Source organism: Vicugna pacos, chromosome 9, assembly GCF_048564905.1.
Source record: "Vicugna pacos chromosome 9, VicPac4, whole genome shotgun sequence".
Taxonomy (NCBI): domain Eukaryota; kingdom Metazoa; phylum Chordata; class Mammalia; order Artiodactyla; family Camelidae; genus Vicugna; species Vicugna pacos.
Window position 1 is genome coordinate 46527657 of NC_132995.1, and position 14777 is coordinate 46542433.

General features: G+C 49.0%; 1 protein-coding gene across 1 annotated transcript; it reads right to left on the reverse strand.

Moving 5' to 3' along the window:
* Positions 1–1593: 1593 nt before the first annotated feature.
* On the reverse strand, positions 1594–14371 carry LOC102534759 (carbohydrate sulfotransferase 6). The gene is made up of 4 exons (XM_072967734.1): positions 13374–14371; positions 12938–13235; positions 4466–4541; positions 1594–3490 (listed from the first exon to the last, which is right to left on the reverse strand). The coding sequence occupies exon 4, from the start codon at positions 3472–3474 to the stop codon at positions 2290–2292; it is 1185 nt and encodes a 394-aa protein (XP_072823835.1). The 5' UTR covers positions 3475–3490; positions 4466–4541; positions 12938–13235; positions 13374–14371; the 3' UTR covers positions 1594–2289.
* Positions 14372–14777: the final 406 nt, after the last annotated feature.

Genomic DNA, 14777 nt, shown 5'->3' on the forward strand with positions numbered 1-14777 from the left:
ATTTTTCTTTTCATTTTCTCTGTATGATGTGAGTGATGTTAACTAAAACTATTGTGGTAATAATTTCCCAATCTACGTAAATCAAACCATCATGCTGTACACCTTAAACTTATACAGTGATGGATGTTAATTATTTCCCAATGAAACTAGAAACAAACAAAATATCAGGACAGCTCCCTGACACCCAGAGACCCACGTCCCTGGGTTATAATCTGGCTTTCTAAGGACGTAAATGATCTGGTTTTCCACGCCTGTGATGGAATCCTTTGCTGCCTCCCCAGTTCGGTTTACTTGTTAGAACCATGATCATTGTTGTCAAAGATGTGAGTTTGAGTCCCAGCCTGTGTATTAAGCCATGTGACCCAAGCCTTTCTAAACTGAAGTCTCCATTAATAAATTCTGGGTTTTAACTACCTTCCCCATGCTATTGTGAGCAGAGGCAAATAGAGGTTTTATGGGATCTGAAGCTTCTATAGCTTGGTGGATCCCCAGATGAGGCATCCTGAAGCTCCAGCCTCAAGGTCAGTATACCGCTGCTCCTGGCAAGAAGAGAAGTGAAAAATGCCAGATCACCCTTGCCCTTCCTGCCTACTTTGCAGTGAGGATGTGGGTCCACAATCCAGGTCCCATTAATCCAAGGCCACACCCAGGCTGAGAATCAGAAGCTAGCAACCTCCAGAATTCCTTCTGGTGACTGATGGCAAGGGGGAGGGCAGCTCCCTCACATCCAGAGGTAATGGGCACAGGTGTTCTGGTGGCAACTGTCAGTCCCCAGACCAACCTCGCATCCCAGTGTGATCGGGAGTATTCTATTTGTGTAGACTCAAATCTGCTTCCCTGTCCTTCCTAGTGGTTCTATGAGGTTTTTTTTTTCTTTTAAACATTTTTTGAGCACTTACTTGTTAGCTCTCATTTCCTGAGCTTACAACTAGCTGTCTTCAATTTCACCCTCCCACCCTTCCACCACACACACTTTTTAAATCTAGCATCCCTTTTAAGATCCTTTGCTGCCAGAGCCAGGTGTTGTGGTGTGCAGCTAGGAATCATACTGTGCTCTCCTCCTGGGCCTGGCCCATAAGGACCAAGGGAAGACAACCACTCCAGAGCCTTTTTCCTTCCAAGCTCCTGGCAAGCTTTATCTAGTTACATTCTTCCTGTGACCTGCCCTCCCAACACTGATCTTGCTGCCAACCTCATGCTCTGCCACACGCTCTGCCTGGCTTGCTGCCCAAGCCTCCCCAGCCTTCTCTCCCTCCTCCTCTCCTCCTCGCTGCCTCCCTCCAGGCTTATCCAGGAAGCTCCCTAGATTCTGCACTCTGGACACAGAGCTCATCACTTCTCATATCTCACCCCACAGCTGTGGCCCCAGCCAGGGCTGCTTGCTCATCCCTTAGGGAAATAGGATGGGAAAATCTGACCCTTCTTTGCCCCAGAAACGGGTCTCTGCAAGCCTGATTCACTCTCTCCTCCCTACTGTAGCCCCAGAGCAAACCTCCCTCCTCCCTTTATCCTTCTTACCATGTGGCATTGGACAAGTCCCTTCACTTTTGAGTTTTGTCAAATTTTACAGGCTGTAAACGCTAGTCTCTATCATACAGGTTAATTATGTTTATTTCTGTAGGTAGGAACTTTCCCGTCAGGACAAATCAAAGATTCACCTTATCTAGGCAGGTGATAGGGGCGTTTGGGCTCCTGGGAGATTGGGGCAGAGAGAGTAAGAGGAAACCACAACACACCTTGTCTGATTTCTTGCTGAAGATACTGGAAAATATAAACGCATTGGCTTTAGCGGCTTGTGGTGCCAGGGGCCTGGGGTTGGGGGGGGGGGCGCGCAGGGAGGCATCCGGGGTGTGTGTGGGCGGAGATGTACTAACTTCGGGGCCAGCTCACCACAGTGCCCCTTCGCTCCAGGCAAGGCTGGCACACCCTTCTCAGCTGCAGAATGAGGCATCCAGAGGAAGAAGAGACTTAAGGGGAAAGAAAGTGCTGGTGTAGGAGCCAAGTCGGCTGAACTTATTCCCTGTGCCCAGGGGAAGTGGGGGCACGAGATCGCTTTACATGTAGAGTGTGCCAGATGGGAACCCAGCTCCTAAAGAGTACTCAAAGGAAAACCAAGAAGTGGGGAGCAAGAAACATAGTTTGGGGACACGGTCCTCCTACTCCGGAATGGCGGGGGGCTCCCAACTCCCGGCCCCTCCAGTAGCGGCCAGCGCCCCGTGTGCCCCGGCTCCCTCCCCACACCACGCAAGTCTCCTGGAAGCGCCAGCCACAGCTGGGGGCTTCCTTCCGCTACGGGTGCTCAGCGGTAGTGGACGATGCCCAGCTGAAGCTGCTAGGGCCGCGAGGCAGCACCAGGTCCAGGGTGAGGTCTCGTTGCTCGTTCTCGGAGAATACCGGTCGGTAGCCCAGCAGCTGCAGCGCGCCCGCACACAGCTCCTGTACGCGGCGGATCTTGGTAAAGGGCAGCGCGTGGCGCCAAGCCTGCGAGACATTGAGCGCGTCCCTAGACGTGGTCTTGAAGGCCTCGCGGCGCGCGCCGGGCCCGACCCCGTGCGTGATGTTGTGGATCCAGGCTTCGAGCTGCGGTGTGAGGCTCAGGCCGGCAAAGGCGTAGAGTGCTCGGATCTCCGGCAGCGGCGCCCGCGCCAGGTCCTCGAAGCGCACCAGGCGGTAGCGGCCGCGCAGGGAGGGCGGGGGCTTGCGCGTGGCGGCCTCGGCGATGCGCACATGGCTGCGGCACACCTCGCGCACCACGCGCAGGTCCGGGTCGGCCTCCACCCACTTGCCATTGGTGCCCAGCACGATGCCGTTGTCGCGCGCCAGCGCCTTGGCGGTCTGCTCGCGGGAGCGCAGCACCGCCCGCGGATCGCGCACCAGGTGCACAATGTGCAGGTTGAGAGCCGGGTCGCTGAGCAGCGGGTAGAGCACCTGCAGGTTGAAGAAGCGCACCTCCTTGAGCACCACGTGGCTGTAGGAGCGGCAGGCCTCCTGGGCCAGGCCAAAGGGCCGCCGCGCGCACAGCGGCTTACACACCGCCTCGCTGCTGATGGCGCCGCGCGGGAAAGCGCTGCAGGCAGGCGGCGAGCACAGCGCGCGGCTCTCTGCCCACTGAAAGAGGTCCGACAGGTTGCGTCGCCACGGTAGGTAGGCATCGAAAACGTCCATGTCACACAGGAAGACGGAGCGCACCAGGTCGCGTACGGCCATGTGCAGCGCCACCGCGCTGCCCTGCGACAGGGCGGACCACACGTGCCACGCGGGCTCCATCAGATAGAAGACATCGGGGTGCTGGCTGAAGAGCTGGCCCACGAAGGAAGAGCCTGAGCGCCATGAGGACAGCACCAGCACATGAACCCGCTCCTCGCCTCCCGCTGGGGACGGTGACCTGGGCCGGGAGACCAGGAAGAGCAGGAGGCCAGTCTGCGCCAGCAGGAGCGCGGTCACCGCCGTGCCGGAGACGCGCCGCAGCCACATGCCGCCGGCCCGGGTCCTGCAAGTGGGGGCGAGAACGCAGCGGTCAGGACCGCGATCCGCTCCCCGGCCCCACACCCCAATTCCTGCCCGGTCCTGACAGCGAGCAGCCCTGGGACTTGATCACCCAACCTGTCGTTGCTTCCTCAGGCCACAGCCACCTCAGTTGGGGGCTCACCCAGGAAAGTGACGTTAAGACATAAGCCATTATCTCCAGTTTTTGCAGAGCAAAAGGCCAGTTTCACAATACTTTAGGCAATGTTTCTTTTTCCTTTTCTTTCTCTTCCCACCCTGCTTTTTCTTTCTGTCGGGAGTGGGGCGAAATCTCTCTCTCCCTCTCTTCATCCATCCTCCCAACTCCATAATGGAGGCACTGGGAATTGGACCCAGTTCCTTGTGCACACCAAGCACGTGCTCTACCACAGAGCTATACCCTCTCATCCTCTGGGAAATATATTTAAAACAGAATTCCCACCTTTCACTTAAAAATTCCTTTTAGGGGAACAATTTTGTGTTGTTTTGCTAAACAGCCTGATGGGCGATTTGGCTCCCGCAGGGTCCTGGATTCGCCACTTCCTAGCCTATGAACTTGGACCAAACGCTTTGCCTCTCTGTGACTCAGTTTGCCCATCTGTAAAAAGGTGGATTAATTCTGGTACTGGAGTATTGGGATGAACACAGGGGTGGGGGGAGGTGGGACACTTGGTAGCTCTCATACCCAAAAACCTGCACTTTCTACATAGTGTGCTTCTGCATTGTTTGACTTAAAAAAAAAAAACAAGCAGATACAACATTAGTTATTAAAAGGAAACAAACAAAGAACAACTTGCTCTCACCCACGAAGAGTGAAGGGCTGCAGGATGCACAGATTCCAGAGGGAGGCTCTGGATTAGTGTTAGTTTGCAGAAGAAATCAGTTGAAGGAAAGGTAGGATGGAGCGAGAGAAGGGAGAGATGAGGGCAGCCAGGCCCCTTCCCATGCTGAGGTTACTCACTGCTGTCCAGGGCTGCTGGGAGAGCTGCCCACCTGGATCACAAATCCATGGGAGATGTCTGGAGGTTTTTCACCACCTGAGAAAGCAGGAGGGAGGCTGGGTCAAAGTCCTACAGGGGAAGAGCCCTACACACTTGGGAGCCAAGCTGCCCTGGCCCTGGCTGGAGCTGGGCCCAGGCCAGTGGCTCCATACGTTTTACTAGATGGGAGTGAACTGATGGTATCTCCTGCTGGGTACAGAGAGAGGGCTGGCTTGGAGTCTCTCTGATGCCACTTAGGAGCTATGAGACCTTAGTCAAATGACTTCCCCAAGGCTCAATTTCCTTCTCTGTACAATGGAAACTATAAAGCTTAACCTCATAGGGTTGTTGTGAGGACTACTGCTGCAAAGGGCTTGGTAAAGTGCCAAGGGGCCCCATTTTAGTTACTGTTACTGTTGTAGCATTCAGCTGTGTCTGAAGAGGAGGAACCATGGGAGGTCTCCATCTAGATAAGATGCCTGAGGTCACCTATGATTGGAATCCCAGCATCTCCTATGCCCCCTGTAGCTTCCAACCACCCCTGGGTCCTTTAGTGGATCTTAAGAGTGTCCAATGGGGGACTGAAAGGAATACTGAGCCCAGTTCCCACATCCTGAGGTCCCAGAATTTTCTCCTCTTTGCACTGTTGGTCCTGCAATGATCTTAAGGATAAGCTGCTTTGGAAGGGAAGGGCCTGGAAGTTTCCTCTTTCCTTTCACAGCATTTGCTCCCCACCAACCCCCTTCCCTGTCCATGTCACCCCTGAGGGAAGTCAGTGGCATCTAAACTGTGAGCAGAGCCCATCTCTGCTCCCTCCCCTTAAGAGGAGGCTGCAGACAAGGGTGGATGAGGCCAACAGCTCTGCCACCTGCTGAGTCCAGAACTGCCTCCTGGGGTCCCACACCCACACCTGCATCCCCTGGGGGACAAAGACAGCAGCCTCCCATCTGCTGTGCACACGTTAACCTGCTCTCCTTGGGGGTGTGCTTCCCCTGAGAACAGAGTGCAGGAAAATAAGGAAACTCTAACTCCTATTTGCTGACGTAAATTACCTCAAGTGCTAGATGATTTAGCTCAACAGCCTTGGAGGTGGGTATTATGATCTCAATTTTTTAGACAAAGGACCCATGGCTTGGAGAGACAGCAGGGAAGCTGGGACTCCAACCCAGGACTTCTATTTCTAAGTTCCTGGCACTTTCTGAATGTAGGCTGCTGGCCTCTCCCACCCTGGGAGATCCCTGCAGAATACAGGACCCTGATGCTTGGGCCCAAACACAGCTGCCCTGGCCAGCCCTGCCCTCCCCTGGCTAAGGAGGATCTTGACATCCTGCACTCCAGGGAAGCCAGAGGTATTCTTAAGTGACACACAATACAGGAACTATTATCTGACCCCATGATTGGAACTCAAGACTTGGAAGGGGATCGAAACATCCTACCCACACCGGGTGTCCAGAGAAGTCCAGGTCCCAGCTGGGGGTTTTCTGATAAGGTGCCTTATGTTCAGCACACCCACCAACCATCCCAGGGTTCAAAGTCAGGAAGAACATGTCAGGGAGGCATGGTAATGTGTACTTTATCTTCATGATTGAATTATATTTTCCTTAAATCCTTAGGAGGTAGAAATTATCCTTGTCTTTTTAAAATGATGCATTGGGTGCAAAGACACAAATACACAGCTGGTAAGGGGAAGGGAAGGGATTTAAATCAAAGTCCCAGACCCCTAGTGTAGGGCTCTGCAGTGAGTCCCATTCCTAAGTCTTTGCCTAATGAAGGCCCCAATAGAAGGGCTACCTTCTTCCCCTATGAATTGTTTCCTTTTTAATTTTTGGAAAAGGTGTTACATAGAGGTGGCACAAAATTCTAAAGGTACAGGTGAGGGCATCGTGGGCTCATGTTTTATTTGTGCAAATTGGAAAAGGGGCACCATCCTACAGCAGACACAGCCCACACCAGCGTGCAAGGGCCACTCAATCAAAAGGAAATGACATCCTCTGTCCCCTGTGACTCCCCCAGGCCCACCTCGGAGGCAGCCCTGCTTCCAATTTCCACCAAGTCTTTGATGGTGATGTTGATGAGAATGGTGATGATTAAAATAATCATATATTTCAGGGGAGATGGGTGGGAGTAAAGTGCAAGAGGCCATAGAAGAAATAGAAAGTTCCTCCTTCTACCCTGATAACCAGAACAACCTTACAGAGTTGTCTTTCTCAAGTCACTGAAGATGTTTTGTCACAAAGTCTTTCTAAAATTTACTTTTATCAACATAATACACACAGCTTGAATAAGCATAAGGTATCCCCAGAAATTTATACAAGACAGTGACCATATTAGTTTCCCTTCAGATGGGAGTGAAATAGCTGGGAAAAGATATTTCATGATAAGTCCTTTTTTGTATTTTTTGAATTTTGGCCCATATGAACATATTATCTGTTTTAAAATAACTAAAGTAATTTAAAATGTACATCATTTAAAAAGTCGAATTGTTATCATGAGTCATTTTCTTGCTCCAGAATGCTACTTTACAAGAGGTAATTGCTTTCAAGTTTATTAGCTGTTACTTTTTTTTAAAGGCGTAAATTGTGACTAGTATAATTTACAGCCTTTTCTAGTGACTGATTGTAATGAAAGACAAAGATTTATTTTTTTTCTACACGCTCATGCACACACACACAGAAAGAGAAATACATACACACTTTTAAAATGAGTTTTGGTTAAGTCAGTATTCAAAATGTACACTATATGATTTTATAAAACAGCTCACAGCTAAAGAACATAAAGCACTACAAGGGTACATTACTTTTTTTGTACACCCTTTATTTTCCTCAGAGTTAAACTGACTTAGAGATTACACTTATAATAGAAAGGCTGAAAGATAAAACTGAGGAAATGGAGAAAGTAGAACAACAACAAAAAAATGATAAATGATGGATAAAATATAGAAAACAGAGAAAAGATGGGAAAGCAAAAGGACCAATTCAGGAGGGCCAATGTCCAGGGTCCCTGTCATGGTAGAGCTGACGATCTAGTTGGGGATGTTAAAGATACACCCATGAGATGGTCAAAGGATCAGATGGTGGTCTAAGTGAGCGGCTCAGACATCAAGTACCACAAGTACTGCAGGAAGGCCATGCTAGTCCTGACATGCATACTTCCTTCCTGGATCCTGGCAAAATCCCCCACCAGGCCATCCTCCAATCCATATTGCACAGAGCCATCAGCACTGCCTATACCCTACATGGGATCCGGCCATTCTCCTACTCAGCAACTTTAGGCTTTCCAACCTCACTTCCCATTTCCCAGGCAGCATCCTATGCTTCAGATGACCTGGAATCATGACTATTCCTCGAGCAAGCGCCATGCTCCCTGACCCCTCCACTGTGAGTACCCACCCCAGACTCCCACCAGGAGCCATCTCAGCATCTCTGAAAACAGCTCTCTCATCTGTGCCTCTCTCCAGGCACACACTGCTCTGCCTTGCATGACACTTTGCCTCCCCTTCTTGCCTGTGAGCAACTTGAGGGTTGGGATGCTAGCTTTTCTGCAAGGGAGTGTCTGTTCTCTGGCATCTAGTTTGGGGCTCAGTTCTGCACAGAGCTATTTGTGTTCACTCAGAACGTGCTCCCCCTTCTTTTGATAACAGCCTCTAGGTTTTTTTCTTTGAGGAACCACCCCTCACCCACATAAAGTGTGTGTGGTTTGGATAGGGCTGACCCACCACACCCGGGTTCATCTATGCAGTCCACATTGCTGTTCCCCTGCCGCAGTGACCAGTGGACATCAGTCCCAAGTTCAATGCCAGGATTTTTGCAGTTTGAAGGGAAGAGGAAAAACACCTGGTATAAAGCCAACACAGGAGAGAACTAAGCAGAGAAATAAAGACTGGGAGTCTGTAAGCAACCTGCCAGAACCAGATCCAGCTGTGCAAATTTCACCCATGCACTTCTCAGTTGGGGAAAATACTCCATTTTCACTGAAGCCAGCATGAGCTGAGTTTCTGTCACTTGAATCTAAGAATTCTGATTAGTGGGTGCTCTTGATGGGATGAGGTGAGGGCAGAACTGTAAGGGAGCAGGGGCAGAGCTTCTAGGGGCTAGTCACATTCTGTTTCTTGGTAGGGGTGCTGATTACAAGAGCATGTTCCTTGTGAAAAGTCATCAAGCTGTACTTTTATGTGATCTGTGGTCTTTTCTGTATATATGTTTTATTTTAATAAACAGTTCAGAATTGTGACTGAAAAAGACAGTAAGTGTCATGTCAGGGATTGTCCCAAAGACTGAGTGAGTAGATGATATTAAAAAATACTGGCTGAATTGATATCAGATACTCTGTGAATCAAATCCAAAGGGAGTGATTCCCCACTTGTCCCATATTTCTTTCTGCTGAGCACCTTAAAGTTACAATAGCTGCTAATCATCCCTAACTATTTCTTGGCCTAAGAGACATAAGAAGGTGCTATAGTGCTATGTGATGCCCAGATGGGAAAACTGAGCTATGGGGCAGGGGATGGTCTGCCATGGGGGAGGGGGGCAGGGGGAGCCCTGGGATCCAGCTCTCTGGGCAGCACTCCCTTGTGGCCTCGCTCTGCCTGCCCTTCACTCGGCAGCTCCTCCTGTCACCAGCCTCTCCCAGCCCTGGCTTAGAATCTAAGGGAGTGAAAGGTAACACCAGGTACAAATCCCTGGCTCAGATTTCTCTGTTTGGCATCAGCTGGAGGCTATCCCTGTTCAGGAATCCCAAAGGCTAGAGACAACAGACTCTGGATGAGGGCTCGTGGACTCTAGGCATCAAAGGCCACCCCTGGAGGTAAACTAGCTCTAATGGAGCCCAGGGCATCTGCTATCAAGAAGGCTGACAAGAAGGGCAAGAAAGAGGAGGAGGGAAAGAGAAAAGGAAAAACAAGAGAAAGGGGGAAAGTAGCAAGGGAGTCAAGGGGAGAGAGAGGAGGAAGAGGACGAGTGTTCATGGTGGCGTGGGAAATGGGGAACACCAGTAAACACCGCCTGTTGAGAGCTTCCTATACGCCAAGGCTTCCCTCCCATCTTCTGATTAAATCAGGATGACCTCATAACAACCCTATGAAGTGGACTTGATGCTCATCCCTATTTCACAGATGAGGAAACTAAGGCTTAGAAAGATTTAGGAATTTGCCTAAAGGACCCACACAGCTGAGTCAGAATTTGAACCCTAACTGTTGAACTTATAGTACTTAACTACATGATGTCAGCTGGACAAGACACAAGTAACAAAACATACAATTGCACTAAAAATATATGAGTAATAAAGGACACCATCAAGAAAGGGAAAGGATACCCACAGATGGGAGAAAATATTTGGAAATCATATATATATAGCAAGAGACTTGTATGTAGAATATATAAAGAGCCCTTACAATTCAACAGCAAAAGATAAATAACCCTATCTAAAAATGAGCCAAAGATTTGAGTGGCTATTTCTCCAAACAAGACTTACATACGGTCTATAAGTGCATGAAAAGAGATGTGACACTTTTAGTCATTAGGGAAATGCAAATCAAAACTACAATAAGATACCACTTCCCATCGACTAGGATGGCTATACTGAAAAAGACAGGTAATAGCAAGTGTGAGAATGTGGTGAAATTGGAACCCTCAGGTGCTGCTGGCGGGAATGTAAAGTAGTGCAGTTGCTGTGGAAAACAGGTTGTCCCTCAAATAAACCTAGAGTTACTATGTGATCCAACAATTCCACTCTAAAATACCGTAAACCCAAGAGAACTAAAAACATATGTCCACAAAAAAACTTGTTCATGAACTTTCACAGCAGCATTATTCATAATAGCCCCAAAGTGGAAACATCCCTAATATCCATCAATTGATGAATGAATAAACAAAATGAGGTATATCCATAGAACTGAATATTATCTGGCAATAAAAAAAAAGAATACTGACACATGCTACAACATAGAAAACATGAAACTCGAGGTGATTAACACACAAGATTTAATCTACTGTAAACCCAAGAATTGTACATTTTAAAAGGGTGAACTTTAAAATATGTGAATTATATCTCAATAAATCTGTTTTTAAAAAAACACACAAATATGTATAGAAAGAAATCCAGAAGGATGCGTGCTGAATATACAGTGGTTATCTTTCTATGGCCAGATTATAGGTAATTTTTTTTTCTTGCTAGTGCTTTACTGCATTTTCTGGCTGGCCTACAATCGACTTTTATTACTTTGTCAATCATAAATTATCAGTCCTATTTCAATGGTTAAAGAAGGTATGGGTGGAGTTTGCCTGCTTCAGCTTTCATTGCAGGGAGAGAGGTGCCTGCAAGCCATCTCCCAGATGGTCCGAGTATCCAAATGGCCAGAGGAGAGGGGCATGGGATGGAGAACTACCTGAGGGGTTTGTCAAGGCCCCAAGCCCCTTGGGGCTTTGAACTGGGCCACGCTGTGGTAGGAGATATGTCTGGCCCTAAGCTCTAGACACATCTGCCATCTCTCTGCTGGCCCAGATAGGCAGCTGCATGGTATTAGCCAGAGGCAGGGAAGCTAGAGTCGCCCAGCCCAGATACTGCTGGAGGAAACAGATCTGCCTGCAGGAATCTATTGGGAAATGAAATCAAATTAGTAGGGAAAGGAGCCTCAAGTTTCCTTGGCTCAGAGCCACCCCGGGGGCATTTCAGAGCAGATGAGCAGATATCAACATAAAAACCTTTTCCCTGGCTCTGAGCTTTCAGGATCCTCGAAGTGCACTTTACACAACACCTAATGTCCAAGACTCCCACCTCTTTTCTGCAGTAGCATGTGCAGGGAATGAGGGTAAGGGATGTATGTTCTGCACATTCCTCTGAGTTCCCCCAGGTGAGGACTGAGCCCTCTTATACAGGGATAATCTGGAATGGTCTCTGGTTTATTTTTTCTAACCTCTTATTTTGATTAATTTATTTTAAAAGAAAATCATTCTTACAAGTCAATGACATAAAAAGCAAAGGGAAGGGACTGTTTTAGAAGAGTACAGCTCAAAGCATGTAACAACTAAAGACAACATGTGGACCTTGTTTGGATTCTGATTCAAACAAACCAAGTGCAAGAAGATATCCTTGAGCCAATCAGAGAAATTTTTAATATGGACTGAGTACCAGTTGATATTAAGAAATCATTGTTAATGCTATTATCATCTTCTTCATGCATTTCTGTACCTAATTCCCCTTACTAGACTAGAAGCAGGACCTGCTTTTCTCTCTTATTAGAGGGAGCAGGAGTAGCACAGTAGCTCAGAGTATGAAATCCACTTGATCACTTACTGTGTGATCCTAGGCAAGTTAGTGAATCTCTCTGTGCCTGTTTTTTTTAAATCTATAAATAGGGGAAATGATATAACCTAACTCATTGATTTGAAGATTAAATGAATTAATATTTATAAAGGACTCAGGACAATGTCTGGCACATAGTACACTTATAAGTATTTGTTCAGGAATCTTCCAAATCCTGGGTCACTACGATTCTATGTGAATTCTATGCATCCAAAGGAAACTATATTCTATGAATCCAAGGGAAAGCCTTTTCATAAGGAAAACTCAAGGATAATAGCCTAACCAGGTTCAAGGGACCCCAGCACCTTAGGAACAGAAAGTGGCAAAGCTAGGCAGGGACAACACTTACAAACAGAAGACAGTGAATAATGGCGAGAAGTATGGCTTCTAGAAGCTGGGTTGAAATCTTTCCTGTACAACCAGTGGGGTGTGCGACTTTGAGCAAGTCACTCCTAACCTCTCAGGTGCTTCAACAGACTCCTTTGTAAAGGGGGCTCTGACAGCGCCTACCGGGAATGGAGAGGAGTAACTAGAATAGCCTACCTAACCCTTAGGTAGCCAAGGCTCACTGAGCAGCATGCTGTTTTTATTAGCTCTGGTACTTGGCTCACTCACTCACGGTTTAAAGTCAGCCAAGTCCTTTCTGCTCCCGGGGCCTCAGTTTTCCCACCCTCATGCCTCAAGAGGGAAGAGAAAAGAGAGTTAACATTTGCTGGGCACCTACGCTGAGGCGGAGAGAGGTCTCTATTGTTGCCAGAGATCCCGCAGCCAGGAACAGGGCCCTCCAGACTCAGATTCAGCTGGATCTGGTTCCAAATTCACTCACCGAGCTGCTTTTCTTCCAGAGTTCCATGGAAAAAGCCCTTGGAGAGCTTTGTGGATTAAAGCCATACTCCTTGAAACTCAAGTTTGAAGAGAGAAGGGATCCCTAGCAGTGATCTCGTGCGCAGCTGAAGCCCCATTTTGGAACAAGCACTTGGGGTGGCGCTGCCTTTTTCACGTTCCAATACCACCACCACCACCACCACCCTCCGCTCCTCCCCGCACACCCGACTAGGCTGCAAGACCAATGCCTCCCCAGCCGTGCCACTGGCCCAGGCCCAAGCCGCCCAGGGTGTGGGCATCCTGCGCGGAGAGAGGACGAACCAACGTACCCCAAGCGAGGCGTCCCTGCCCGACTGGCGCGGCGGGAGGCGGACGCCTCTGTCCCCAGTCTCAGCAAAGGCTTCTGAACGTCGTCTCTTCCAAGTTCCCCTCCACAGCCTGTCTGTCTCTTCGCCAGGAGAGTCCGCAGGGGCTGATTTGTTTCGAAGGGCCCGAAGGCTATGAAGGAACACCCAGTGACACCCGGAGAGAGCTCAAAGAGGCATGGACTTGGGAAGCGGATACCAAGATATTGGAGGCACCTGGAGACCCAAGGCGGCGAGAACCTGGAAACAGGGCAGGAGTGCCCTAAAAAAAGAGGTGTGGTAAAAATGGGATGTTAGGGGAGCAGTCCTGGGGCAAGAATAAGAAGCAGACTGGAGCCCTCCTGACCCGGATCCTCCATGGTGCTCGGCCCCGCGCCCCGCGCCCCACGTCCCACGCTACCTGTGCGGCCGCCCGCGGCCCACGGCGCTGCTCGGCGTTGCCGGCCGGAGCGGAGCGCACACAATGAGGCGCTTTCAGACGTGGCTGTGGTCCCGGAGCCCGCGGGCGGGAGCCGGGGCGGGAGAGAAGGAAGGAAAAAGCCGGTTGGCCCCCGGCTCCCGTTACCCTGCCCACCCCCGGCCGAGGGGCCACGCCTCGGGGGAGGGGCGGCCGTCCAGGGGCGGGCCCGGGGAAGGAGGGCACAGGTGGGCCGGGGGCTGCCGCAGACGTACGGTTCGGCCAAGGATGTCAAAGGGCGCTCGCAGAATCACCTCTCATCCCACTAATTGACCAAAAAAGTGTCTCCCCCTCCAATCCCTAGAGAAAGGAGGCTACTGACAACACAAAAGGCACTTGTGAAGGAAATCGAATTAATTTTGCCCCTCCGCGCTCTCGGTGGCATCCTCATAGTGAAATAACTTGGAATCCAAACCGCTCAAGCCCCCAGCCTCAGCCCTAAGCCAAGTGCCAGGCGAGCGCGCGGCCTCCCCTCTCCGTAGCTCAGCTGGGAGGGGCCGGGACACCAGGTGGCCCTAAGGCTCTAGGCCTGAAACTGGCTGTCCCCCTCCTCCTGTCTCCTCGCTGCTCTAGCCTCGACCCAGAGGCTCCAGCTTGATAGCAGATCTGGAATAAATACAGGGTATTTTTCAATAAATAAAGATGTTATCTCCTCCTACAGATAACAGAGTACAATCATCTGAAAAAGGTAGAAAATTCTGACCTCTTGTAATCCGTGTTGGGTTCTAAAAGAAATCTGTGCTGGTGGGAGTATAAATTAGTGCATTCCTTCCAGGATGCGGTTTGGCCAAATAAATTAAAATCCTTAAGAACGGTCATAAGCTTTCTGAATTGGTAATTTCTTTCTAGGATCTATCTTGAACAAAAAGGATTCTATGCAAGGTTAACATAAGTGTTATTTATGATAGCAAAACAATTAGAAACGAAAGATTAAAAAGATAAGCATCAAGAATGCCAACAGTGATAACTTATGGGGAGCGATTTACAGACAGCTTATTTTCTTTAGTCTTCTGTAATTACACGTTTTCCCCAATAGGCATTTAAAACTTATGTGGTCACAAAGAAACATTTCTTTTAAAAAGCGTGAACATGAAGAGAAGGAAAGGCGAAGACTTTATTAACTTTAGATGATAGGACCTAAATGGGGGTTTCTGGACCTCACCTGATTCAAACAGAAACTGGATAATCATTTGGCAAAATTAGTGATTTTCCTTGCCAAACATTAAATGTCTCAAACCCTGACTTAGCTACGGGTTACAGTTCAGCTAATAAAATCCCGTTTATTTCTCACCTTTTTCTCCTCTTGCAACTATACTGGTGTGATTCAGGTTCAGAAGCTACCAACAT

Bases quoted from the DNA above. Each gene is read 5' to 3' on its own strand.
- LOC102534759 (XM_072967734.1), bottom strand. From the start codon at position 3,474: ATGTGGCTGCGGCGCGTCTCCGGCACGGCGGTGACCGCGCTCCTGCTG.